Source organism: Haliotis rubra, unplaced genomic scaffold (assembly GCF_003918875.1).
Source record: "Haliotis rubra isolate DU_JTF1 unplaced genomic scaffold, ASM391887v1 Scf61, whole genome shotgun sequence".
Taxonomy (NCBI): domain Eukaryota; kingdom Metazoa; phylum Mollusca; class Gastropoda; order Lepetellida; family Haliotidae; genus Haliotis; species Haliotis rubra.
In genome coordinates, this window is record NW_025767313.1 from 1,569,414 (window position 1) to 1,597,115 (window position 27,702).

Below are 27,702 nucleotides of genomic sequence, written 5' to 3' on the forward strand. Positions count from 1 at the left end.
AACAAGTGGTGACATCATGTATGTGTATTTTCATCACATTCAAACTGTTAATTCACCTGTAGTAACTGTTATCAAATTAAAACTTTTCAGTATTTTCTAGTTGCCTTCACCTCAGAGATCACAAAACTTCTCTTCTTTTCAATTTTTGACACGGACATGTTGATAATTTGGTTCAAAAAGAATAAAAGTTCTTTCAAAACTAAGAATTATTTTAAGCCTATTCAATTACTGTCTAGTCTTCCTCAAGAGAGCCAGTCCTTGAAAAACCCGAACATCTGGTATTCCACCACTACACATGAAGTACAATCCAGTTCACAACTTGATATTAATATATTTTAATGACTACCATCTGCAGAATTTCCAAGCAGCTTGTGATGAAAATCTAACTTCTTTACAAATCAGATCCCCAAGATTAGACGCATTCATATTCCTTTGATTAATTTTGAACAGCGACCATCCATCATTGTGTTTTACTGTCCCACGGTAACTTGATAAAAGTAACAGTTTGGTGTAAATTGATCGAGGTATGTCAGATTATTGGGGGGTTTTCAAGTGTGATTGATAACCGCTGTGTTGTGGCATATGAAATATTTTGTCAATACAAATACAACATTCTATAATTTCTACCACAATCAATTCAAGATCACAAGACATATATGACACTGGGGGAAAAAAATCATATAATACAAATTCCAATTAATAACTATCATGTCTACAAAAAGTATTTATCAAACACAAAAACAACATATAGATAATAATTGTTGGGAAAATGGTCAGTGAACTTTAACTTTAACTGAGCCAAAACAAATCACATTATCCAAGACTCTGTAGCTCACCTTCATGATATTGACAGAGAACATACTTAAAATCCCCAGCAAGTCACAAAATGACTTCTTCTCAGATAGCACAAGCTGTTAATAATGGTTGCAGTTACAGATTGGCAAACACTACAAATATCCAGTGCGCAGGCCACACCCACCTGAGTCATTACCATGTCCATATACATGGCCACTATCTTGAACACTACCATACTGAATGTATGGCTAATATCATATCCATTTACATGGCCACTATCTTGAACACTACCATACTCAATCTATGGCTGATATCATTTCTATTTACATGGCCACTATCTTGAACACTGCCATACTCAATCTATGGCTGATATCATATCCATATGTATGGCCACTATCTTGAACACTACCATACTCAATCTATGGCTGATATAATTTCTATTTACATGGCCACTATCTTGAACACTACCATACTGAATCTTTGGCCGATATCATATCCATTTACATGGCCACTATCTTGAACACTACCATACTCAATCTATGGCCAATATCACATCTATTTACACGGCCACTATCTTGAACACTACCATACTGAATCTATGACCGATATCACATCTATTTACACGGCCACTATCTTGAACACTACCATACTGAATCTATGGCCGATATCACATCTATTTACACGGCCACTATCTTGAACACTATCCAATCTATGGCCGATATCACATCTATTTACATGGCCACTATCTTGAACATTATCCAATCTATGGCCGATATCACAATTATTACACGACCACTATCTTGAACATTATCCAATCTATGGCCGATATCACATCTATTTACACGGCCACTATCTTGAACACTGTCCAATCTATGGCCAATATCATTTCTATTTACATGGCCATTTGTCCTGAAAACTACCATACCAAATCTATGGCTGATATCATACCCATGTATATGGCCACATGTCCTGAAAAACTACCATACCAAATCTTTGGCCGTTGTCATATTCATTCACATGGCCACTATCTTGAACGCTGCCATATCCAATCTATGGCCAATATCATTTCTATCCACATGGCCACTATCTTGAACACTACCATATCCAATCTATGGCTGATATCATATCTATTTACATGGCCAATTATCTTTGAAACTACCATCGAATTGCCACGAGACTCTTACATCTGATCACACAGCATCTTTCCTTTCTGTTCAGACAATCTCCTGAGCCTCTCACATATGCAACTATCATATCATGTCCCATGAACAACATGGCAGCAGCAGTACCATACCAGCTAGCACTGGGTGTATCAAACACACTGTCATGGCCACAAACAATACTACTATGACAAAGTCACTACCATACGGTTAGTGCCTTTTTCCTCTTGGTTTGAAAGTATCCATCAAACTACTGTATTGTAGAAGGCACTGTATATACACAGATTATATACAACAACTAACAGACAAACAAAACATTGCACTATGATGTAAGCTCACATGGGCCTTTGGTCTTTGTGAGCTGAAACCTGACCAATGTCAAAATCAAAAGTGACAATCAAATAACATTATGTTCATCTAGACACTGCATGCTGGTATCTCTTAACACATCTCAATAATCCATAATGCATGTCATTTCCCACCAACTTAAAAAAACACCAATTAGAGCCACAAAGATTTGAATTTCAACACACAATTTTGATAGAACAGTCACTTTACACCAATAACATGACATCAAACATTCAAAAGACTTTGGAAACATTGGGTGCAAAGCAAATGTTGTTAATATTAAGGATTTTTATCTGTTTGAAGCCTGCTTCAAGTTGACAGACAGGAAGTTTTCAATCACACACAATAGGAAAAAGGAGGTTTTACTGACAGTAGCATGCTCCTTATTGTAGGAGCTGATGCACGAATGTCTGAGAGAACATGTTTTGTTGAGATTTCTAAAGATGACATGTCAAAGCTGAAAGACACACTCTAACAGAGTATAACAGTCTCAACTAGACAAGTAAAGAGTATATAGCATCAAGTATCAACATCAGAACCACATGTCCTCAAATGATGCACTCAGATTGACTGGTGCTAATAACAGATGACATATATTCCAAGTGATATACATGTATGTCTTATTCCGCATCATTAAATGTTTTCCTCAGTATTTTACTGACGATGCTTGACCAGTATGAACATGTTAACACAGGACCACAATCACACATTGTCAATTATACAGCATAAAGACTTAACATTCTTCAACAAAACATTTCCAGAATAATACCAGCTTTTTGTGACTTCAATTTATTTTCTTTTGAATTTTAATGTTTATGTTTTAAATCACAAAATGGTTTCATAGCCCTGAAATGTGAAATATTTGAGGAAATATGGTATTTGTACTTGAAGAAATAAGCAAGCATGTGTGAGACAGTTAAGTAGAGATAACATCACTGCAAATCTTCAAGTCACATGAACTAAATATTTTCAGCCACACAGTGTCTCAATGGCAGAAACTGGTGTTCCAATATCACTGACAACATGTATTGGTGTATCACAGGAATCCACACAGCAATACAGGAACAATGGGAATGCAGGTGGAACAAAAACTGCTGTGGTCATACATACAAACTAAACATTTGTTTCCTTAACACGTCATACTTTACTGCATACCATCACTGAGTGAAACAACATGAGTCACCATACTTGTTCTCATACATAAAATTAGATTAAAAGGCTTGAATGCATTATACAAGACACCTTCCACCACATTACATTATCTACTTCCTTGACAACCAAAGCGTTTGCCATTTTTATACATGCAAGTCATATGAACATCACCTGACCTAATCCAATATGGCTGGTAGGTGTTCTGTGTAATGCATGAGTACCGCTTAGACTAGGAACAGTTTTGTTCAAACTATTTTGACATTCAGAAAGAATATTACAGGATTTACACCTAGTTTCTGGAAATGTGACAGTGTGGAAAAAGAAGCAAGGAAGCGTAACAGCATGCACAGCAACACAGCAAGGAACATGATGCAGGCAAGCAGGAGAGAGAAGTGAGGCAACAGCGACAACCCAGATGTTCACCATGTAGCACCACCACCAGTTCAGTCCTTAACATTCACAGCCATCACATCGTCACCAACTACAGGTGAAACGTGGAGAAGGCCATGATCTTACCTGTCATATAACCACACCAATTTTTTGGACATTAAGTACCCAAAGCCAAATCAGTAGAAAGCAGACATATGTGAACAAATATAAAGTGATGTAAATAGCATCTATTTCTAAATAAACGAAATATTGGTAAAAACATAACTGAGATACCAAAGTGGCGCAAATTGAATCTGCATGCACCCTACCGCAAAACTGATAATAATGTTGTCTTATTGACTGAACTTCACTGAAGCAGGTCAGAGTTATCTCCCTTTGTAACTTCTCATTGCAGAAAATGAGGACCTGTCATTGAGTTACTGATAACAGTCAGACAGCCCCGTGTTATCCCTAAACTTCAGTGGGTTGTATGTTATGTACGCTGCAAGTTCCCATAATGCGGAATCAGTGGACATCCCAGTCTGATCAATGACCATGGGTTCATCAAATACATTTTCTCTGGTGTAAAATACAATTAACACTTCAGAAAGGTTTTCCACATCATCTATAAACCCATTAACTGAAAGCCCACCCAAACTTTACATGTTTAAAATAACTACCGTCTAATAAGCTATGCTGATGACAGCATCTTGTCTTTGAGGGGAGTAAAGCGGGACTGTTCGGGAGAATCTAAATCTGAGTCAACAGAAAGATGAACACACAGCCAACATCACCAGCACTTCTCTATCATTCAGTCATCCTCGAAACCAAACGGGTCCCTACCAAGCCATACTTGATTAAGTTCCATCACAACTGACATGGAAATCAAGTTCTGTGTACATGGGCCAGAAATCAATCTGAATGTATCATCACATCTATCTCAACACAGATGTCTGTCTATTTATCTTACTTGTATGTAAACTGTTGCAAGTCACATGACAAAGCATACCAGTGAAGCACTGACCAGAAAGGACACGAAGCTACCCATCCTGTTAGTGCACTCACTGCTAAACATGACCATATTCAGATAACAGGGAAATTAGACCTATATCCCACATACCTTGAGAGCAACATTATTCCTTCAACGATTAGTTAGTGTCTACCATTCCCTCTGAGACAAGGATTCACTGTCATATAAACATCCTAGCACTGATTCTTGTAGCTGCTCCGTCAAGACTTACAATGGTTGATTTGCTAACATGGCTCAATGCAACCTGGCCCTGTTTCTCACCAAACATACAGATAAGCTGTAGGGTACACAAGCTACATCTGGTTACAGTATCAGAATTTTCCCCTTTCCCCCTTCCCTGTATAAATGAAATCCTTTGTGGCCCACATCGTCTGATGGGTTAGCCATGTTCTCACAGGGGCAGCACTAACACCCATGTCCCCACTGGGTGGGACTGGTTGGGGGCAGGAGGGAGCGAGGGTAGGGTACAGACACCAGGGTAGTGTAGGGGTGTGTGATGTGACTGCTTCACCAGCTGCAAGTGCACTCTCAAGTCTAATAGGCACAAGCCTACATGGTAGGCACATCAGGTACACTCAAACTCTATTCTCTAACTGAATCATCATATCATCTAACGGATTAAATTTTTAGTTTAAACATATTTTATTGTCCTAAAGACAACGGGATTAGGCACAAGTGCAGCACTTATGGTCGCCTTCTCCCTAACGGATTAAATCAGAAAATGTTCAATTACAAATTGCCAACAGTCCATAAATAGAACTACTATTGTTAACACAAACTGGTACCTAGCTACCATATCTTCATTTATCCAAGTGCTACAAGATGTGGACGTTCCTGTGTGGTGGCTTACGTGACTGGTCGCAGGCCGCCGTCGTGTTGGCCTCACCTCAAGGGGAAGTAGGATGGATGCGGATGACAAACAACACCTAGACAATGAGGTAATAAATTGATTGCTTACATGACTCCTGCTCACCTTCTTTGGCGCGCGAACGGCGCTTCTCAGCCTGAAATAATAATCAAACAATTAGTCACATATGAACTTATCGAGTTTCGTAAAACCTGGGTGTTGGAGAAATACTTTGAGTACTTGATAAATCTGGCAATATGATTTCATATATTGGCGTCTGTATTTAAATGATACTTATGTATAAGTTTGGTAACTTTTCAAAGTAGAAAGACCAAACAGCATTTTCAATGACCTGGCTTGCCTCCCTTGGCATATGTTATATAAATCCAATTATCAAATGGCTAAACCAATAATTTACTGGCTTTACATATGAAGAACAAAACAGCATAACACAGAAACCCTTACCTACACAATATAAAGACAAAAACCATAATCTGAAGATGAATAAGAAGCTAGGATTCAACTAATTATCTCCCTTGGATCATGAGGCAAAGTGCAACACAAACTACCCCCTTGAAATATATGCCTAATTTGTCACCAGAACAAGAAAATTTCTTACCATTGAACCTGTATGCACAGCATTTGACAATCTCACACAACCTGACTACACAGCATTTGACAACCTGACACAACCTGACTACACAGCATTTGACAACCTGACTACACAGCATTTGACAACCTGACACAACCTGACTACACAGCATTTGACAACCTGACTACACAGCATTTGACCTGACACAACCTGACTACACAGCATATGACAACCTGACACAACCTGACTACACAGCATTTGACAACCTGACACAACCTGACTACACAGCATTTGACAACCTCGTACAACCCGACTACACAGCATTGACAACCCAACTACAAAGCATTTGACAACCTGACTACACAGCATTTGACAACCCAACTACACAGCATTGACAACCCGACTACACAGGATTTGACAACCTGACTACACAGCATATGACAACCTGACTACACAATCTTTGACAACCTGACTACACAATCTTTGACAACCTGACTATACAGCATTTGACAACCTGACTACACAGCATTTGACAACCTGACTACACAGCATTTGACAACCTGACTACACAGCATCTGACCTCACAGTGTTTGACAACCTGAATTCACGATATTTAACAATCTGACTGCACTCTTCAGTCTTACTTCACAGATTTAAGAACTGTCTTTAAATTTTTAGCATTTATGGAGGTATAAAAGATAAAACCACACTACACGCAGTTTGCATACCATTTAAACCACTATTATTAGGGCTAAAGCATATTGAAGTCAGTTCTTATAAATGAGCCCCTATTATCTGCCAATCGGAAAACAGCAGACATACAATGGCATGACATGATATATGGGACAGTTTTGGAACACCAACAGAAAAGTCATTTCTTATTAACCAATCAAATATCATGGACTCACAATTTGTTTCATGTGTCAATACACAAGAATAATTTCAATCCCTGATATTTTCTCCATACACAGGGAGCAAGGTTGACATTATACCTGAGCACTTCTATTAACAGGTGGTTCACTGAGTTCTGGAATCTCCACATACTGGTCCCGTCTCTGATACTGCTTCTGCAGCAAGCGGTCCGTCTCCTCATCAGTGTCCGAGTCTGCAACACACACTCACGTGTCAATAATCCATTAACATGTTCTTGTCTGTGAAAGACATATGGGCATCCATGAAACAATTCTGATGCCTAATTATTTACAATTTTTAACAACAGTCAAAAACAGTGACAGAGAAAACCTTGAAATCAATAATAATGGTCATAATATACTTCAGTCAATTTAAAGGACTACCTCACTGAACTACATTTATACACAATAAACTTTAAATATTTGAAATTATTGGTGGCCTCAAAGTGTTCCTAATATCAGTAGGTTACATAAATATTTGTTAAAGATTTCTTCAGTCACAAATATAAGTTTTACTGTCCTTATAAATACTAACTGTAAAGTACATTGTTTTATCATAAGATTAAAATTGGATGTGAGGTTTTTTATTTATGTTTGCAAGTAAGGAGTTCACATCTGAGCACCATATCAAGTAGCACAGACAAATTAACTCCTACATATAGTCATATGTATCGGTGAATGTGCAAGTGAAGTATTATACGGTCAGCCATATTCCAGCTCTGTCACAGCAGTATCCTTGAGTCTGGACACGGCAAACCAGTGGCTGGCATGATGAACAACGATCCATGCAACCAGTCGGCTGTTACGACAAGCATTGGGTCTGTGGGTGGGGCCTTCCATGGCATCTCTACAGGACTGCTGTATCGTACGTGCACTTTATAGTCACTTACCAAAGTAGGCTAAACCTATCATTTCTGTAGATTTTAGCATTCCTTCTAAACTACCAGTACCTCTAGCTGAGTTAACTCGATTCAACAGAATTTTACTAGAATGGACTTCTGGTGAATGCCTAAAGTTGAAGATTGCTGTATTAAATTATTTTTGAAAGATAGATACATACCTTATTTTGCACTTGGAATAATGAAGACACCAATTTTTAAATATACTTATCACATCATTTTGAGTTTGAATGTATTATACTACCTCCTTTTCTAATGTCATCTTCTATTTCGCCCTGTAATCAGGTAAATATGTGACTATACATTCACTTATTGATGAGTATTGCCCAAGATACCTGTATACTAACTGCGTTGAACAGAACCTCATCCTCAGTATCCCCTCCCATGGCTTGGTCAGTTTTGTATATTCATCAAGGCATGAGCTAAAACCTCTTTTACCAAGACCTGTTTATATTTATGGATGTACTGACACTTAGAACTGTCTAGCCAGAGACTATTTTTGATACCCTGTCAAGAACATGACTGGTCTGCAGTCTTTACCACAGTCCAAACCCCCTTCACCCGCTCTCAACAATGTCAGACTTCATCAGTCAGTTCTTCTCAAGTTACTTCCCAGGTATCGGTCAGTCACCAGTTGCTATCACCTGAACCCAGGAACCATCTGTTCATCTTGGAACAGCCTACTTTTCAGTCATGACAGTTGTCCGTACTCCTCAGGCCCCCTCTGGTCAAATCCTTCAAGTTAACTTTATCTGGTATTTACAACACAGTCACTCATCTTGGTGGCCCTCAAGTGACTAAACCTCAGTCTTGTCCTTGCTGATAGGTGCAACTGTTCCATACACCAAACCACTACACTTCAGCCCTTTGTCAGTCCCTCAAACTGATTTCAATAAGTCCATTAGTTCCCAACCCCTCATAAGCCCAAACCCACCTAAGGCCAAGACACTTCAGCCCTTTGTCTTACTTGCTAGTCTATATACCTCAACCCCTTTCAAGCCCCTACACTTCCATCAGGCACATGACACACCAAAGCCCTATACTTCAGTCCCTAGCCAGTCCTTACACCTCAGCATGTCTCTGGTCCCTACTTGTTCTGCCGGTTCTTGGTGTGCATTGTGCATTATTTGAGTACACAAGGTGCCACTTATACCTCCATGGGGATCTCTCACGTAGGCGTTTTTGGATGCGGGCTCGGTATCACTCCCCACCTCGTCCGGAGATGAATACTGAGTTTCCGAATTATGCCTTTTTTCAGATTGGTGGAAAGAACTGGAGTTGCAGCTCATATCTGAGCCATGATTAGTATGGTGCCCGCCATTGGTCCGAATGTTGAGGGTCATGGGGCTGCCATGCTCTAAAGAATCGTCTTTTTGGAGCAGAGCATATTTTTTGCCTTTGTTTCGGCGAGTGTAGCGAATGCCCTCTATTTCTTCATATTCATCATCAGACTCATAACCTACAAAGAACCATGCAAAAGACATTCAGCATGCACTGTTGGACAGGCCACAAGACAACAGGTTCTGGCTTCAATGCAACGCTAGTCAAACTGGGGCACGTACAGACAGCACAACTACTCTACAGGACAAAGTGTCATCCACTCATCGGGACTTTACAACCAAAGTACAAAAACAAATTATGCAATGCTCTGTTTCATTCTGAAAATACCAATATGAAAATACCTTGGTACTGTAGCTCACCAAACAGGATTATTCAGAAGTCAGGTTAAAATACAGAGTATAAACCTAACACTTCAACCTAAAAATACATAGATTTGGATAATTTCCAAGCTCTGGACAAAATTCCTCACCTGATATTAACAAAATTAGTGCCAACAATTCCATTCTTGCCTTAATGTCTAGTGTTATGCTACAATAATGGGCACAGACACTCACACAGTCAACTGTGTTAACAAGCCACAACTATTTTTATGTCGACATTTTTACTAGCTTAGCACACATCACCAAAGGTAAATTAACACTATCAAACACGACTGCTATTTCGTAGTAGGTGAGGCAATGGAACTAGTCAAGAAGTGTATCCCTGTCGTTACTATTTTATTCATTTTGGGACATGAAATACACAATGCCATTTTAGAAAGTGGTCAAATGTAACATATGTTATATTTGGGGTTACACTTTCTCAGTAAAGTACAGATTCTAGCACTTTTGGGCTGAGCCCCATCTAGGATTCGAACCCGCACCCTCAGAGTCTGCCAGCACACAAAGTCAGGCGCCTAGACCGCTGGGCCACCGCGGCTTCCACTCGGAAGTGGTCGAGCGGTCGAGGCGTCTGACTTTGTGTGCTGGCGATTAGGTGCCTGACTCTAAGGGTGCGGGTATGAATCCCAGATGGGATTCAACCCAAAAAGTACAAGAATCTGTACTTTACTGAGAAAGTGTAATCCCAAATATAACATATGTTACATTTTGGGACAGTTTAGTAAATACAGGATAAAGTGGGTGTAGTGCAACAGCCACAAATCACGGTAATGTACTCATTTCCGCATGGAAATAAACACTGGAGAAAATTTTCGAAATTCATAACAAACCGAAATAATGTTATTTGTCCATATATCACACCCATACATTTCAAAATTTATTTCAGATGTTTTTCAATTTTAAGTGTGCTCCATTTATAATAATGAGGCTCTACTTCATAGTTTACTTCAGATGACTGATTTCAATAATGGACAAAATATGGAAACCATTTTCACCAATATCAAAAAAGTTCAAAATCTATGATTATATGGCTTGATTATTAAAGAATAGGAGAGTAACATGAAAGTTGTTTGTTTTTTTAAATAAAAAACAAAGGCAGAGTTTATTTTGTATTTTTGTTGGAAAACCTAACTTTCTGGTATATACTAGAAAGATATGACTGCCACACCTTCAGTATGTGAAGAAACCAGCTCCAGCTGACTATGTCAAGAGCTAGCAAAATTCATCATCAAGACTTTCATCAAATTAATTTATCACCTAGACTTTTAAGTTAGACATTCTGTGAACTCTTTAACCTCATAACTTGCAGGTTGTATTCTTCATCATTATTCCTCTACAATTATAGAAACCAATTTTTCCAATTCAGTAACAACTTTAAGTTATATCTGATATCAAATAATCTTACTATAAATGTCCATAAAAAAGGCTGACTAAATTAGCCAACCATTTCATTGCATTCTTTATGAGTTGTCAAAGATTTCATTTTGCACCATTGTTTATTGACATTTCACATTGATTGCTCTCTTCAATCAAAAAACACAAAGGACAAGACTAAAGACAAATTTCTCAAAGATCAAAAGGTTTTGAAAATAATTGATACAAGTTGCCTGTTATTCAGGTCTGGCACAGAGCATTGCTAGTCTTTGGAATGAATTTCAGAATAAGTTATTCTATTTCAGTTGTTGCGCTGGCAACAATCACTGAGCTCCAAGATGACACGGAGTCCTGGTTGAATCGATAGTGTATTTACATCTGAAAGGCTTGTCTGTAGATGCCTTGCTCCCAATGTTACACTTATGGTAGTAGATCAACTAACTGTATACTGATGCAATGCACTTTAGCATTTACAACACTTGTCATCACATTTCTAGCTAGTTACAATTCAAAGTTTCAGAGACATAAATAGTTCCAGAAAGAGAAATCAACGTGACATATAATGACAGGACATATGACGTTTTTAGAGTGGCATTAAACAATATAGGGGAAATCTGAAGTCGGATCTTAATACCAGAGAAGTGTTTATAGATTATGACGTTCACAATCAAGCATAAATCTTTCACAAATACATTTCAGTATTAATGGTATCAAATGCCATCTCTTCTACAAAGTCTACATTGGTATCAATTCAATATATCCTTAATTACACATGATTCTGTAATCTCTGAAACTTTGACTGGCGAATCTTGCATTATGCAGAACAAATCTAATCATAAAATTCTGTAGTTCAAAGTAAGTAAATCAAAGTCATGCCTGAAAGTCAGCAAACTGAAATAGTAAGGAAATGAAATGCAAACCCAAGTGATGAGGAAGAACACAAGGATATGAACATACCTAGAGGCATCATAAGAATCAAGGTTAAAAGGTTCAGGGGTTAAATAAAGAATGGTTACTGCTGGAAAAACAAATATTAACTGACTTTCTATGAAAACAGACACAATTTTGATAAGAAACGTAAAGGTAAATGTCAAGAATGAAATGAATATGCTGCCACTAAAACTAAGATGATAGCATGGAAGGATGAAAACCAAATCATGACAAGTGCAAACCACAGATGGAATGTAAGGGAAAATGTTCATGACTGAATTTAACAAAGGTTCGCCAATGACTGCACATCAATGAATTCCTATATTCTAACACAACATGATAAAACTATTTTAAAATTAACATGCTATCCTTCACTTAATAAAATTACAGCACTGAAACGCATCTTCTGTTGATTAACAAAAGGTTGTCAAGAATGAAATTTGCACAAAGCAAAGACTGAAATCAATTAAATATTTGTAGCACCTACCTTCCATAGACTTAGCGACACAAATTAATCTTTACTAATATAATTATTAATGACATCATTATGATCAGCAGTTATCATGATATGTTTTTCTGAAATAGTTATACTTCAAAGATTTTGTTTTTAGTTGTTATGCATGAATGAAAAAATGCATTTTGTACAAAACAATGTCTGATGCATGTACAACACTTAACAACATCTAACAGACACCTGACAACTGTAAGCCAGAGCTTGTCATGGATGCACACAGAAAAACATGATAGACCGAAGGAAAAAGGAAGGGAGGAAGAAAGTAGCAGAGATGACATCATGTCAATTTCTGATGTGAACGTTTTATAAATACAGAGTTTCATCTATGTACGATATTCCAGGGTTTTTCATTCAGAAGAATTAATCTCATTTAGCACATGCAATTTTTATTTTTTTAATCTACTTCGGTTAAATTTGGACTATGTTTTTCAAGATTTGAACAGATTTCATTTCACAGCCATGCATCAATATCAATGCATGCACATTCAGGATGCATTCATGGCAGGTGGTTGTCTAGTTTCATCTCACGATCATGTCATGTCATTCTTCTTTCTAACAGACTTTGACAATAAGTTTTATTAACCATTCATTCATTCTGATTTTCATTTCAGAAATTCAGAAAATATCAATGGAATCTATTCAAAAACAGTTTCCGCATGATCAGTAGAATTCATTATTGCTGGTTCATATTTCAGATGATATTGTAAACAAGCTGGTTCCATCATTGTAAATGACCATGAACTGAATATCTACAATGAACAAGCCACAGACAAAAGATGAAAATAGCAACTGTTCTGTGACACAAAAGCTAGTCCAACAATCTGATGATGATTAAACTTCAAAGAAATTAGTTCTCCAAACATAGAATAATGCCGTTTTTCAAGGCGTGGGTAATAGTATCTTTTATGTGATAAAAATGTTCATCGATATTTGTAAGTGTCTTTGGAACAATTTTCCAATACTTTTCATTATGCTTCCATCTGGAAACTGTTCTGTCACATCTTCTTTCTTTAGGCACACAATAATGCCTCTTTTCAGCCTCGGCTAGCCATGGACATATTGCTGACTTGCAATTTTCCCCAATAGTCTCTGATTGCAACACCTGCACGATGCTATTTTAGGTTACCTTTCAAGCAATTCACAGTTGTCATAGTAACGATTTTACGTAAACATGTTTATTCATAAGCAAGGACATATCCTCATCATTTTTATCATACAAAATGCATCTGCTACCGTTGCCATAGAGATATTTTGATCCACACAGTTTTCATGTTTACCAGTCTCTAATTGTAACTAAGATACTATATCAGAGAAAAATGAAAGACAGATGAAAAAGGTTTAAAATAGCTGAAATCAAAAGGCAAGGATTTGCATGAAATTCCATATAAGATGAAAGAACAAGAGGCTGTGGTGGTAAATGTGAAGCAAGTTTAGAAAGGCTTATAGTTTCAAGAATCCATATTAAATATTTGATTCACAGATGTAGCCATGGGTTTTAGCTGTTAACACTTAACGTAGAAAGTATGTGAACTGACTGAAAACATCCACATCAATCATTAACCTTAATGCTTTGATCAATACAAGAAGTTGAAGTATCCATATATTTTAGGATAGTCAGAACCTGTTATTCAGAAAGGTTTCACAAATAAATCATCCAGCTACAGCAGGTTGGCCAGTCAGCCTGTTTAGTGGGCGGAATGACTAGCTGACAACACATGGCTATACCGTGTGACAGACATAGGTTATATTTCTCCATAGAAAGCACACTACAAATGGGCTATAGGTATGTAGTCCTAACTCTCCTACACAGCTAAAGCTACACAGCCATGACTATAAGGACTGGTGTGAAGCAGGTATGTCTTCAGTCATTCAGGCAAATATTTTACTGGAGCCACGGGAAATATTTTCCATCACTGTGTTGGTCATTTAAAGCATGCTGTGTAAATGAGTTGTTAACAGGATAATAAGTTTTGTTTAGTTTTGATGGCTAAATATCCATTTTACAATTTTAGATTGAAGATTGTTTTCGCATATATACTGAAGAGCTACTTTTCTATGCCAAAACTATACACCTATTGCTAGTTCATTTGTTAGGGTGCACAGAAAATATGTTTTTGTTCATACTGAGTGAAAAAAGAAAGAGTACAGAAACAATTTTTTTTCATACACTGACTGGAATTGAATAAACAGATGACTAGAATCAGAGAGTTCAATGCCTAAGTCCAAGAACCAGGAATATGACATGATAGAGATTGTAGTAATTTAGTCTAATCTTCGTATTTTTCTCTCTACTGTTTAACATCATTCTGACATCAAAACAGCAAAGTGAGTGAGTGAGTTTAGTTTTAAGCCGCTTTTAGCAATATTCCAGCAATATCACGGCGGGAACACCAGAAATGGGCTTCACACATTGTATCCATGTGGGGAATCGAACCCGGGTCTTCAGCGTGACGAGCGAACCCTTTAACCCAAAACAGCCAAGAGGAAGCAATACATCTATTTTAAATGATTATTTAACACTAAAGGAATATCCATCACAAAGAGTTCCTACCACTTCCCAGGATTCCTAAACCAGCATATCCCACTACTTGTAATGCGGGTGACAATTATACAACAACACAAAAACCTTTAATTTTTAGTTTTGGAATGATGGTAAAGATCAAAAGTTGAAGGTCCCTCAAGTTAATGTATCAGTACATTTGTCCCCGTCAATATTTTTAAAATACCGTAAATACATCAAAGAGTAATCCTGTTTGTTTCCCCCCCAAGGAGCTTCTGTTAATTTTTGCTTTAACTCCAACTTTCTTTTTGAAACAAATTCAGTTCTACAGACCAAATAATCATTTTGTCATAGCTGAAGATTCTTTCTGCTATGGCTTGGACATATTTGCCTGGATGTGTGAGGAGCTTGAAGGTGTGATGTAGCTCTGATGTGTACACAAGTATATGTATGATATCAACAGCAGAGAGTCAGATGTGGAAGCAGATATACCACAAGCATAAGAACACACATGATGACTGGTAGCCATAGGAGCCCTCATCAGATCCGTTTACCCCTAAAATCTAGACCAGTTTTAGAACTCCATGAAACACTGTGGTACCATGAAAGTATTTTCATGGCATTAATTGTACACAATTGAGACAAAATGCCAACAAATTCACTATTTCATGATTCCCGAAATGTTATTGATTTTTCTCTTTGAGTGGTACTTAGTGCTAAATATCACCAAAGACAGGATAGACTTCTGGAACATATTTCAGTTGTTTCAATGTGATGTTTCAGTGCAGGTGCCAGTAATTCATCACGCAGCTGGTACCAGTACCGGCACCAAACCATACCACTGAACCAAGGAAGTTGAAATCCACAACTATCCTGTCTTCCAGGCCATTTATTTGACAATGGCATGACCTGTACCCCAGACTTTGACCTGATACAAGGTGAACTTCACTGACAAGGGCACCTCTCACACAGGGTGGTCAATACTCGGTGTCATGACAAGTTAACAGTGTGGATGTGATGGAAGATGCATGTCATGTGTTCTTGCAAGTGTGTTTTCAACAGGAACAAAACATGCTCTGAGATCATACACTGATAAGTGAGGATAGATTGATAAAATTTGAAAGAGGTGAACATTTGATTTAAGCTACGAAATTAGTTTAGAATAATCAATTCTTTTGTAGTTTTTCCAACCATTTTCATTTCGAATTGACAGTTAACATTAAGATTAGATCAAAGACCCAGTAGCTTAGCAATTAATCCAGATTTAAAAAGACATATTTTTGCAGCTGATGTTGTTGATTAGAGTGACTGGAATGAGCGTGCGAGTAGCTGGTGTTAGCCAGGTGAGACAGAGTATATAGACAAGTTATAGAGTGCTCCACAGCACAGTCAACACGCTAACTACGGCAACACTACAGCAAGTTTCCTACCGGTGGACCGTACGACTGGAATGAGAGTAACATGGAGGTATCAGTGTGAGGTTGTTACTGGGGCAGGATGGAGTCACTGAGCACAGTTGGACATGACAGAAATCAGCTCACTTGTGGCATCAGGGAACATGGATATTATCAAATGAATCCCTTTCACAGAAGAGACATAACATCTTAACATATCCTTCTTATAACAGTGTAATTTTGATATTTGTGTCCAATAAAGTCCACATCTACACAGAAACACAGTTGTTAATCACAGATTATTTATCAAATGTATATGAATGTAAATTATTTATTTAAACCCTGATGTCTCAAGTTGCATGATTTCTGTCACAAGATGAATCCCAATGTGATGTTTATACACATATCCATTTTGAGAGTCATCATCTCCAAACAATGCTAGGACTAGTAACTGATGTAAGTGGAACTCTTTCCAGAACTGCATTCCTCTGCTCCCTGAAAGAAAACTGGCCTACACCAGACTGGTAAGATCAGGAAAGCCCAATTTCCACACACAACCCCCACCACCAACAGAAAGAAACCACAACTGAACCTCAATGGCAGCCACAAGATATTTCAAAATGGCCGCCACTAGCAGGTGACAGGTGACGTCTGTCAGTTACCTTTGGGTGCCTGATAGGCCTTCCCATTGTTGTTTGTATACTGGTTGTCAAGTAATCCATCTTTCTCATCGTCCATTTCATAAACTGTCAAGAGAAAACAGCAGTTGAGAAGCGAGTACATCAAGCATGAAGGGTATAAAGTCACAGCATGGATCCACAAAAACTTCAAAACAAATGGAAGGTAGACATTAATTCCATGAACACTCACTGGTGAATTAAAACCCTCTACAAGATCGTGGCTGAATGAAAGAGGAATGAACTACAAAGCTATGTGAATTCTGTTATGCTGTTACATATTGTCGTCACAGATGTTCACAAGCACAAGGCACCAAACCCTACTGTCAGTATGAATATCACTTGCTGTGACATAAAAACCAAATATTAATTAACATAGATGAATATTCGTTGGGGAGTCATTCAGCCATAGAACTGATGCTTTTCCATGCTAATAGGTATATAGGATTTAATAAATATAACAATTGGAAGAGTTTATTACGATTGTAACATTTAACCAAAAATGATAAGCAAATAATGCATCTACAACAGTACAAACTTCTACATGTTCCACCAGCATGCCAGGCTAAACAGACAATAATGTTTAAATGAGTATATTAGACTACAATCAGTTTTAGCATGGTCCGTAAAATAATGAGAAAGGCTGTTTAGTCAGGGGAGAATGCATCACCATTAAACATGGTAGAAGGACAATTTCAAACAGAAAAAAAAGCAAAATGTGCATTATATTGAAACTTAATATTAGTCTACAAATTAGTATGTCGAAACTTAACTTTTGTGAAGTTTGTTCCAATTTAAAGTATTGAGATTATGAAAAACCTTCTCTCCAACCCTCAGCCACATTTCATTGGTATGAAGCATACTGATGGCTAAGAGAATAATTGCAATGTTCCAGAAGACATGTTTTATGTAAAAATAGGCCATCATGTTCATTGTGAATGAGGAGAATTTATTGGAATATGGAAATAGAATAACCATTCTGTAATGTCTTCCAATATATCAACGAGACATGCCAACTTTAGTGTTATTGATAATCCCCAGACATTTCAGACAGGTGTTTTCCAACAACCTCAGCAGACTCAATGTCTTTCTCAGCATGCTGTACAAAACCTGTCCTACACTCTGACAGTAGTAACCTTTAGGCACTAACAAATTACTAGTATATTGACTATCTATCATTCAACAGTGCTGCCTGGGTAAGTGTGTACTATGAGTTCAGCTGTATATCTCACTAAAATCAGCAAGTAGTATGATTGAGTGAGTGAGTGAGTGAGTGAGTTAGCATCAGAATATATAACAGCATGTGCAGGTTCGTGGAATGGTCTCGGACAGGAAATGGGGCAGGAATATGGCTAACATTGTGCAGAGGCAAGCTGGTTTTTCGAAAATGTCCTACTATATATTACATATTGTACAAGATAGACTGATTATATTCCAGTTAATGTCAACCCTCAACCCTTCAGTTTACACCATAGTTACCAGTAAAGAAAGCTCGCACATCTGAGAAAGAGATTTCAACTGTTATAAAAGGTCAAAAGTAAAACTTATTGAAAATATACATAAGCAACAGACACCTATTATCACAAACATGTCAGTTTCAACCTGACTGAAAACTGAGTACAAGGTAGGCCACAATAATTAGATTTTCATCCATATGTTTAAAACAACATAAGTTGGAAGTAATTTCTTTACTGTGAATACAAATAAAGAATATAAATCTGTACTGATCTGTTCACACCAACTGTACATTAGCTGTCTTTGGATGGGATTCAATAAAGTATTCATTTTTACCAAAAGGGAACATCAGCTGGATTTTCGAAAGGGGAGAAATGAATCGTTTTGTTTTGTGGAAAGTACCTAAGCACATAAAGGGGTTTTGTTAACAGTAGAAATGAACCTGCTGTTTGGTGCTTAATAATACATAGTTAGTTGGAGCTTGAGAGAAGTATTGTTCATTGAAAGAAAATCACTCCTCCCCCATTCTTAATCAAATGGATGCTCCCTGAAATGTTTACCCACTAACTGATGACTGCTATTTACTTCATTTGGTCAGGAGGCTGACAATCATGAAAGGACTTAATTTAGAATGACCTTGTTTATGTGTTTGCATAATTAGAATGTAATGACTTGATTATTTTGCAGTACAACTTCCCCTATGCCACAACTATACAATCACAACTGACAGTCTAGGCAACCTGCAGCCATTGTCATGTATCATGCATTAGGAAAACATTCACTGACGATCTGCACCCTAGGAGCAAATGAACGAGGCAACTATGCATATCAAAGGAAACCTAAGATGAAGAGAAAGCATAAAATATTAAATATCACTGTCTCCGTCTAGGTCAAAGGTCATCCAGTCCCAGGTGTTTAAGGGACTCCATCTTCTCGCAAAGGCCAGTGGTTAATTCAGGGTTCATAGAGTACATATCACCACATGAAAGTCACATGTCAAATGTCAGGGTGGAATGAAAGATTTCATAGTCTTCTCTTCGGGGAAAAAACAGAAACAATTATTCCTGATACAGTATTGAAAATGAAAACGATGTCGGTAACCAGACCAATTCTTGGCTTTGGGAAAACACAGAAACAGCCTGTTTCCTTTGAGAATGCATCCTCATCATAAATCAGTAAATTCATAAACCTAAATAAACGTTGCTGAAGTATGTGTGGGTACATAAACAGCTTCCTCTGCAGCGGTAAGTATCTTTGGATACCAAAAAATTAAAATTTGGAACATGTCTACAAAATGTGCTCTGATGAACACCATTACTAAAAATAGTTTTAAGTTTCAAATGTTTAGATGCCTGAGATCAAACTTTCAAATAATTTTTAGCTGAATATTTATCCTAGATTTTAGGATCCGTTAATGCAATAATCTTTTTGACAAAATTGTTAGCAAATTCTGGATAATTAACAACGTTTCAGATTATAACAGCATTCTTCATCATTTCTTTATGCCTATTGACGATCTGCACATCAATGACCAGAGGCCCAATCCTCCAAGTGTTAGTAGCTTTACAATATTTGTTAGCCTGTGATAGAACATACAGGGGTGGAAATAACCCATTGCCCGACACCCCAGTCCAGTGTTTTTTTCTGTCGGGCAAGCAAATTTGTATATCACACTGTACCGGTGTCCAGTTGACTTTGCAATGTTAATTATGGTGTTTATTTAAAAAATCACCAAGAAAATCAGCCAGTATAGTGGAAAAATTATCAGGGCAAGTGATTTTACATGTGCCACTGTACCGGAGTACACTAGCAATTTTAAAGTTATTTCCACCCCTGACATATAGTTCAAACCACAATGAATTGGACCCCAGGTTATATATGTGGCAAGGTCAGAGATTACAACACAATCAGCATTCAATACAAGCTCCAGACTTCATAAATGTTATCCACAAACAGCATAATTGTGAAAACAGCAGGTACACCATTGTTTCTTTTTCAACACTGTTGACAGAATGATATGCATTTATACACTTCACTTTTCTGATCTAGAAATGATTGTTAACATAGGTTGGGATAAAACTCTCTAAAAGGTCTCATTAAATCCCTAACCCTTTCAGAGTGAATGTGACTTCCATTGGCAACACCCGAGGTGAGGGCAGTTAGTGGGTATTCCAGGCTGGATGTTAGTGGATGCAAAACTTGCCAGCAAAAGTTGGAATTGCAGGTCGCGGTTTTTCCTCATCAGGGGACCCCTGACCTTCACCCTCGGCCTCTGCACCATTACTGGCATTACCTGTGTCCTCTGACCCACTGCACTCAGCACCATCTACTGGACAAAACAGGAACCAAACTCAACAAAGGGAGGTAATGTGAAGTAGTGTGTTTCCTTCCTACCTCACCTTCAAAATCTGTGCAATATCTTGTGCATTTACACAGGAGAAAGACGCTTTATTAACATTCCTGATAAAATAATCACACAATCACCCAAATTATGCATGCTTAAATGATCTGTACTGTCATAACAAAATAATACAAATCAATAACTATCTTAATCCAGCAAAATGCAAAGACTAAAAGTAGGTCTCAACTTTTGATCAATGTACCTGTCTTCAGTATACATGAACCCGCAAACATGTTAAAGAGTTTTGAAAAGATTTTAGCTGTTACATATTTGTATTAAGTAAAACCCTTTTTTCCTGATTATGCAAGTAATGGTTTAAAATGCCAGCACTTTCTTCAATCAATAACATTATAAAGTCATATGTCAACCTAAATGGCACAGTTTACCCTGGTTCCAAGCTGGACATAACAGTGTTATACCCACCATTAAGTAACATCATGGCCAAAACACAGCTCCACAATCCAATTATGTCCTATTTCCAAAACACACACATCTTACACATCTAATGTACAATAATGTAGCTAAATGCACTTTGTCTCGACTTGCACCTTGCCTACACAATGGTTGATGGCCAAGAATAGATGGGGAGCCTAGAACTGCTCTTTGGTAATCAATGGTCAAGACAGGTCAAGGTGGCAACATCCATAACCTTTCCTTCTTATCATGTATCTTTTCAAGAGTTTTTCTTAGTGCATTGAGAAAAAGTAGCATTTGGTAAAACTGTGGAATAAAAATTATTTCACACATCTATATTCTGCAATACAAATGAATAATCATTTCAGTATAATCAATGAATACTACAAAAGTGGGTTTCAGACTTATAAAAAACTCAATATCATCAAAGGAAGGATGATGTTTTATTTTAATGATATGCAAAACAATTATGACCGAAACAATGCTTGAATTGGCATAAAAAGCTGAAATTTAAAGAATTCTTAATTAAAATATGCATGAAAAAAAAGAAACACAAACAAAAAATACGTTACTGGAAATAAAAACGAGAACAAAATCTCTACCTTTTTCCTGTTCCTGTTTGGCATACTCTTCCTCTTGTTGACGTTCAATCTCTTCTCGTACTCTGCGCATCTCTTCCTGTCTCTGTTGCATTTTCTGTATGTTTGGGTCTCTGAAAACACCAGCGGGACCAATTAGAGTGGGAAACTACTTCCATATATAGGTACAGAGCGACGACAAAGTGGCTGAAATTTTGTCCTGGCCTGAGGCAGAAAGCTGATATGCTGAAGAACTGGGAGAAATGCTGCAATGTAAAGCTGCTGCGTCCAATGCATCACTGTACAAAATTGATAACCATGAAAGGATAACGAGGTTGTTAAAGTATTTTACAGAACCTATTTCACAAGTGATTACATTGTAGGGCTTCTATATCCTGTCATCTTTCTGTATTACAAAGTAACTTGCTCAGTTGAGGATTGTCTTCAATATATTTTGCATTTATGGAGTTATAAAAAAACAACAGAATGCACAGTGTACAAATCCACAAAGCATGGCAATGTCAATTTATGTAATAAATAATGTAAATGTTTGTAACTTAACAGAATGATTATTTAGTGATTGAGATAAAAACCTGGGCCTAGACTTTCAAAGCTCTCTTAGTGCTAAGATAGTCGTAAGTGACATACATGAACATTAACTTACGACTATCTTAGCACTAAGAGAGCTTCGAAACTCTAGGCCCGTGGATCTTCTGTATGACGAGTGAACTCTTTAACCACTGGGCTACCCCAACGCTTTGTCAGAATCGAGAACTTTCAACATTCAAGCGTTCGTGATATTACGTTTTAAGACAAACACTGAAAGTTTTTTCAACGTTTTTCTGATTGTCTCATGAAAAGTTAGAAATCCTACAGTATAATCAACCTGATCAGCAGAGGGTTTCACCTCACACAAAATACTGCATCCAATAAGCACTATTGACATGGATGGTGAATATAGTGAATCCTGAGGAATGCAAGAAAGCATGAAAGCGTCATCACAACAAATCAAAACTGTAGACTGCATGTTACATAACTGACATTTCTTTTCTGTTCAGAAAAAAATCTCAAGGTGACAGTGGATGATGCAACTCTAAAATTGCAACTTTAAATGGTTTACTGCTTCTGTGTATGTGATATGACACCAGTAAACAGCCTTGGATAGTGAAGCATGCCACCCAAGACAGTCCCCACGCAATCTGAGTTCCCTGGATTCAACAACAGACACATCCACATACACACAACATCAGTGTACCACAATCTACTGACAGACTCTTAGTCAGACTTGGAATGGGTCAGTATAGTGAATAAATGTTCTTTTGTGCCTGGACAGTAAAGTATTATGAAACATCAGTGTTTTAATATTACAATTTACAAATATGGTTAAAAAGAAGATAGCTAAATTCACACCTACAAGTGAAGTTTCAGTGATCCACACACTGTAAATCATTATTGATGTAACACAAACATCAATGTTGACGTACCGAAATACTGTCAGAACAGTTACAACATCATTATCATGCTTGACAGTTACTGACTCTGCGGGCCTGAATAATTTCAATGACTGCTCTGTAATAATTAGAGTAACTGATCCATATAATTTGAATAATTGCCCAGTTTAGAGACATAAATTTCACTTTCAGTGTTCAGTATGTTCCAGGCCAAATACCTCCATTCCCAGCTCCCAAGAACATTGTGTACGAAGGCATTGGTTAGCAGTATAGCGCTAGGAATCAACCCTGAAAACTGAGTTCAATAATCCAGAACTTCAATCAATAGACTAGTTTGATTGGCACTTGGAAGTGCTTCATCACAGTTCATGACTGTTTCCATGTATGATTCAGTCCCGTTGAGTACCACGCATCATTACCATGCCCACTTTTTTTACCCGTCTTCCCAGCAAGTGCTCCTGGTTTATCAGCCCATCAAATATCTTGCTGTGTCAGTATCATATATTTACCCGAACCAGAATCTGGCAAACAAGCTGACATATACAAACTTATCTCAACAATATAGGGTCATCAATGTAAGCAATGCTTCTGACAAAATAACAAAAGAACTGAATTTCACTTGTGTGAGTACATTTGTTTATGAACCTTCACACAGACTGGCCCATGCTGTTGTATTCAGAATAAAATAGTCCTTGGAAAGGAGAATTGGTATGTGCAATTGTATAATCAAATGGTAACATCTTCTGTAGTGTGGTCAGAACACATATTTTTTAATTATACACTCTTCACAACAAGACGGGATACAAGGAAATATTGTAAAATATCTCAGATTGTTAGAAATTCTAACTATACCTGTATGATAAAAAATGAACAAATCTGGAACATATTACAAGTAGTTAAGTACTTCAGTGGATGTTATGACCAACGATCTGGAAGGATGACAGGGGTAAGATGGGATATGTTGATGTGTTTTGGATCAGTAGTGTGTAGTACCTCCACAGAGGTTGTCCCAATGGCAATTTGAGGGAGTCTGTACCACTCTGTTAGCAGCACCTGGCCAAAGTCAGCCAATCTGCTCTCAGAGTATGATGCTGATGCATGTGACTCCCTATCTTGAAAGACAAAACGTCAACCAAATGTCCTTGCATTTGGGACAACAAAGGGTGTCATAGGTTTTCATGATAGAACTGTCCAGTGATCCTTCCTTGGACAATATGGAGTAGGGTTCTTTCAGTCATAACTGACCCACCACCAAATCTGTCATGAGGTCTCAGGTTGACATTGGCTGTTTGTTGACCTGTGGGACCCTGATCATCGATTGTCAACATTCTGGGTTTTGTTGGTAATCACTGACTGTGAAACATTAAACACACTGGCCACTGCATGCAGACCTTTACCAGTTTCCATCATGCCAATAGTCCACAGATGCGACTTCACTGCAGCCACTGAATCGCTAGTGCATATATAGACAGTGAGTGAAATCAAGTAAATCAAAATTTGAAGATAAGAAGAATCCTCAAGACTGACAGTAATAATTGTTCATAAATGCCAACTGACTTTCCTTGAAAGTTACAAAAATGTCTGTGACCCCTGACTCACATGTGTGGCGCTACTGCATGTATCACTTGCAAAACTATAGGATGTGATATATGTTTATGCATAAAAGGCTTGTGCTCCACAGTTATCGTTGTTCCACTAATTGATCTAAACATTTCCGCGTCATGATCCCTGCCTTTTTAGTCATTCATTCATTCATACATACATACATACATACATACATACATACATACATACATACATACATACATACATACATACATACATACATACATACATACATACATACATACATACATACATACATACATACATACATACATACATACATACATACATACATACATACATACATACATACATACATACATACATACATACATACAGTATCATAGTATATAATCACAAGATAAGAAAGGTTGGTTCAGAAGTACCTTAGTAAGTTAGTCACAGAGACATGTTAACAGGTTGTCAAAACTGCTGACAAAAAACATGATGGAAGCAATTTCCAATGTTGTTAGTTCCCAAGTGGCAACCACACAATAGCTTCTAATAAGATGTGTCAAAAAGACTCAGAGATAAATTCATAGATTGTTGAAGATTCTTGCTTACAGACCAGACACAGATCATGTTGATACTATGTTTGGATATGCAGTTCTTAGTTTTGTTTAACAAATTCTATGTAATTACATCTCCCTGACCTTCAAATGACCTCCAGCTCCTTAAAGTTGCACAAAGACCCAGACAGAGAATAAATGCAGTTTCAGATTATACGTTTTAGCAACAGTGACATGCACATGTTAACTGTATGATCATTTTTTGCTCTTATTCATCAAACATTTATTTATTGTAGAAGGAATATTTTATGAATATATACCATTAAAATATGAGGGAGTATTTTAACATTGATTTTATGATTATTTGATCAATAAATAAATTTTGGCATCCAAAAGAATCGGTAAACCGATATTAAGATTGATGGTACAAGTCTATACTAAGAAGATTCAGGTCCCTTTCAAATTAAATACATGTGTTGGAAAGTAATTCTCTACTACTTAATGCTATCCTCTTTTTAAAACTGCAGATGTTTGACCATTAAGAGTTTAAATTTTTCGGATGCTGTAACCCAAGTTTTCTTATGGAACACTCAAAACTGTATATACAATTTTATTTGTTATAGTAACCACAGAAAACACAGCTGCATCAACCAGGATGACATAATGTGTGGTCCGTTACTTCTCATGGCAGTATCCGAACATCAGACAATTGATAAAAAACTGGGACCAAAGAATTAAACTCAGACGAGAATCATTTCCAGAACAGATTACTGAAACACAGGCAATACAATGTAAAATGAATGAAGGCAACTCTCTTACCGATTCATAATGTATTTGCAGGCCTGGCTGTGGTCATGGTACAGACGTATTTGTACGTACATCTCCAGCAGTTCGATGAGGTTTTGGAAAATCTCACCATTGAAATGGTTCACAGTTGATGTCGACATTGTCCCATCAGTTACAGACAACACTTGTCTTTCACAGTAATCCGAACTTAAATACAGATTCTTCTCTATACTTCAGCACTTTATAAAACTCTAACATCACACGCACAACATCTTGCACTGGCTCCTTGAATTCAGTTTTCCATTTAAAACATTTCTCAAGAAAATGTTTAATGCTTACATCATTTATTCACAGTGAAACCAAATATTGATTGACTTGAACAAACCTGTTTCACAACCAAAATATCCACAGACTGAAGTTAAGAAATCCACTCAGAAAAATATCCTACAATTGAAACTATTTATTATTATTCATAAATGTGAAGTAGCTTTGAAAGATATTACTCCGTGAACAACATCCACCAATCATTTCCACAATTTCAGAGCGTTTTCCGATTTCTTTGTCCAGCTGTCTGGTCAATGAATCTACACTTGTGTCACTGTCTTGTCCAAACACAAAACATGACTAATCGCGAAACATGCAACTTTCAGATTAAGATCAATAACCCATAAATAATTTAACCACGACACAGTCATGAAAATCTAAGTAGATTTGTATCAGAAGACAAAGGGTCTCACATGCTGCCTAGCTCTGCAACAACACTGAAGTAAAGCACGGACCCAACTGACGTGGACATCATTTCATCACTGGTAACATTCATGTTTGAGAGCTCTTCAAATCAATGGCAAAATAGCCATTTCACAAACCAGTGATTTACTATTAGCTGATATCAACAATCAGTTTGATTTTCTTTATTGTACAAACCTACCTTTTCTTTTTGTCAATATAGTTTCAAATTGCACAAAATCCATTTTCTACTTATTGTTACAATGTAATCAACTCTGTATTATAATTCTTTCTTTCAGACTCCAGACAGTCAGATCATTTGAAACAAAACTGACACATTCGATTCAACATAATTCATCCTAAAAAACTGCATTTTTCCGTACCAAAAACTGTTTTGAATTCTCATAAACATTTGAGTCAATGAACCAATCATAACCACAATTGTCATTAAGAAAGCCAATACCAAAAGTTATTTTCAGCCGATCAAATGCAGGTAAACTTGCTAATCGATGATTTCCTTCAGAAGCAGAGCAACAGAAACATCCCATTTGAGGTGCATATTCT

The 27,702-nt window shown here is 37.2% G+C and overlaps 1 protein-coding gene across 10 annotated transcripts in view; it reads right to left on the reverse strand.

Moving 5' to 3' along the window:
• The window catches only part of LOC124255838, a 149,511-nt gene that overhangs the window by 90,510 nt on the left and 31,299 nt on the right, over positions 1 to 27,702 (reverse strand). For 4 of the 10 annotated variants that reach the window (XR_006892777.1, XM_046689779.1, XM_046689780.1 and 1 more), the window contains exons 4-10: positions 22,086 to 22,195; positions 20,872 to 20,997; positions 18,693 to 18,713; positions 17,199 to 17,282; positions 9,257 to 9,562; positions 7,286 to 7,398; positions 5,813 to 5,858 (exon numbers count right to left, since the gene is read on the reverse strand). Coding sequence is in view for 9 of the 10 variants with exons in the window: in XM_046689779.1 (XP_046545735.1) it covers positions 5,813 to 5,858; positions 7,286 to 7,398; positions 9,257 to 9,562; positions 17,199 to 17,282; positions 18,693 to 18,713; positions 20,872 to 20,997; positions 22,086 to 22,195 (806 nt within the window). In the remaining variant the exon portion in view is untranslated. Of the gene's footprint in view, positions 1 to 5,812; positions 5,859 to 7,285; positions 7,399 to 9,256; positions 9,563 to 16,572; positions 16,588 to 17,198; positions 17,283 to 18,692; positions 18,714 to 20,871; positions 20,998 to 22,085; positions 22,196 to 27,702 lie in introns of all 10 variants that reach the window. The other 6 variants (XM_046689781.1, XM_046689776.1, XM_046689775.1 and 3 more) reach the window with 5 other exon arrangements.